General features: G+C 33.9%; 1 protein-coding gene across 1 annotated transcript; it reads left to right on the top strand.

Annotated features, from left to right (window-relative positions):
- Positions 1-14: 14 nt before the first annotated feature.
- On the top strand, positions 15-1,508 carry LOC111693472. Its single transcript, XM_023458130.1, has 3 exons — positions 15-23; positions 96-226; positions 294-1,508. Exons 2-3 carry the CDS (start codon positions 212-214, stop codon positions 648-650), a joined length of 372 nt encoding a protein of 123 aa, XP_023313898.1. The 5' UTR covers positions 15-23; positions 96-211; the 3' UTR covers positions 651-1,508.
- The last annotated feature ends 13 nt before the right edge of the window (positions 1,509-1,521 follow it).

Here is a 1,521-nt window from a genome sequence, read left to right as displayed (position 1 = left end):
AAAAATTTCAACAGATGGGAATGGTGAGTTGTATTTTGTATGAGAGAGCACAAGCAAAACCGTTTGAAACATCTCATCAAATGTCATTCTTTTAGGAGTAGCTGATACATTGGCTTTTCTCATTTTACCTGCCCTCATCAAACACACTTTCCGATCCAACCAGAGCAGTGGTACATGGAAAATCACTAAAGAGAAAAGCACCGATTCATTTATGCAACACATAAAAGTAAATAAATATTTCGCTGATATACGTACATCATTTTCAACGGTCTCTAATGTAAATATTATTTCAGGACCACGAATTATTGGATACGATAAAAAATGACTATTCTAAGTTTCTACAATCACATTCAGTGCAGGAACCGCAACCATATGTAGTTTGCTGTGGCCCATTGGATGCTCTAACTTGCGTTCATGCAGTTGTAGGTGATATCGTGTATGATTTTACCACGGCGACCGAAGCAGTCGATTTTTTGTACAAAACGTTGCGCGTCTTGGATATTCAATACCCTGTTGGATGCCCTCATGTTTGGTCGTACTTCCAGCTCATTTTTAATCAAAAAGATCGCAGAGTCATTGCGAAAAACAAGTGCCTTGAATTAGATGCAGATATAAAAGAATTGAAGAATAAAAGGCAAAGAACCAAATAGGTTTTAAAATTAAGAAATTTTTAGTAACTTAATCGTTTTTCGACTTTTATGCACTGTAGTATAACTAAATTTTATTCATTAAGTTAGTAAAATGGATCTAGATTTAGAAGTAGGCCGATTAGTGAGTAAATTATACGAGAATCCTAGGTTCACTTTAAGCGACGTGGATTTCGTTATTAATACATTTCGAGATTATATAAAAAACGATTACAATCCGTCATTAATGAACAAAATAAATTCATCAATACATGAAGCTGTAAGTGACGAAGCACAAACGGAAATAAACCATGTTTTCAACAATCTAGAAGATACTTTTGAAAATGTCAGTTCTGAATATAATCGTGAAAAACTATTCAGAGACTTAGGTTTTAATATAGACGCAGACTTCGTTCCGATTGGAGAGACAGAAAATTTTGTAATAATTGATAATGGTACAGTTGTTAAGAAAAAAAAACCGGTAAAGATGGTTCACATTTCTTTAAGAAAATCATTAACCGACTTGCTGAATATCGACGGATTGTTTCCAGCAATATTAGCTTATATTTCTACTTTAAATGAGTCATCAGTTATGAGTAATTTTTTACAAGGAGAGTTATGGAAAGAGCAATTAAAGAATTTTAGTGAATCTAAAAGTGAATATGATTTGGCTCTTCCTTTATTCGGGTACCACGACGATGTAGAAATCGGCAACGCTCTAGGTCCGCACGCGGGCACTAATAAAATAGGAGTATTTTATGCAGTCCTACCTTTTCTACCACCAGGTCTTGCCTCTAAATTAATCAGTATTCTCATAGTTGATTTATTTTATGCAAATGATAGGAAAAAATATGGCAATGAAAAAATTTTCTGTACTACGATAGATGAATTGAAT

Source organism: Trichogramma pretiosum, unplaced genomic scaffold (genome assembly GCF_000599845.2).
Source record: "Trichogramma pretiosum strain Unisexual culture from Peru unplaced genomic scaffold, Tpre_2.0 scaffold477, whole genome shotgun sequence".
NCBI classification, from domain to species: domain Eukaryota; kingdom Metazoa; phylum Arthropoda; class Insecta; order Hymenoptera; family Trichogrammatidae; genus Trichogramma; species Trichogramma pretiosum.
This window is presented reverse-complemented; position numbering and strand designations above follow the sequence as displayed.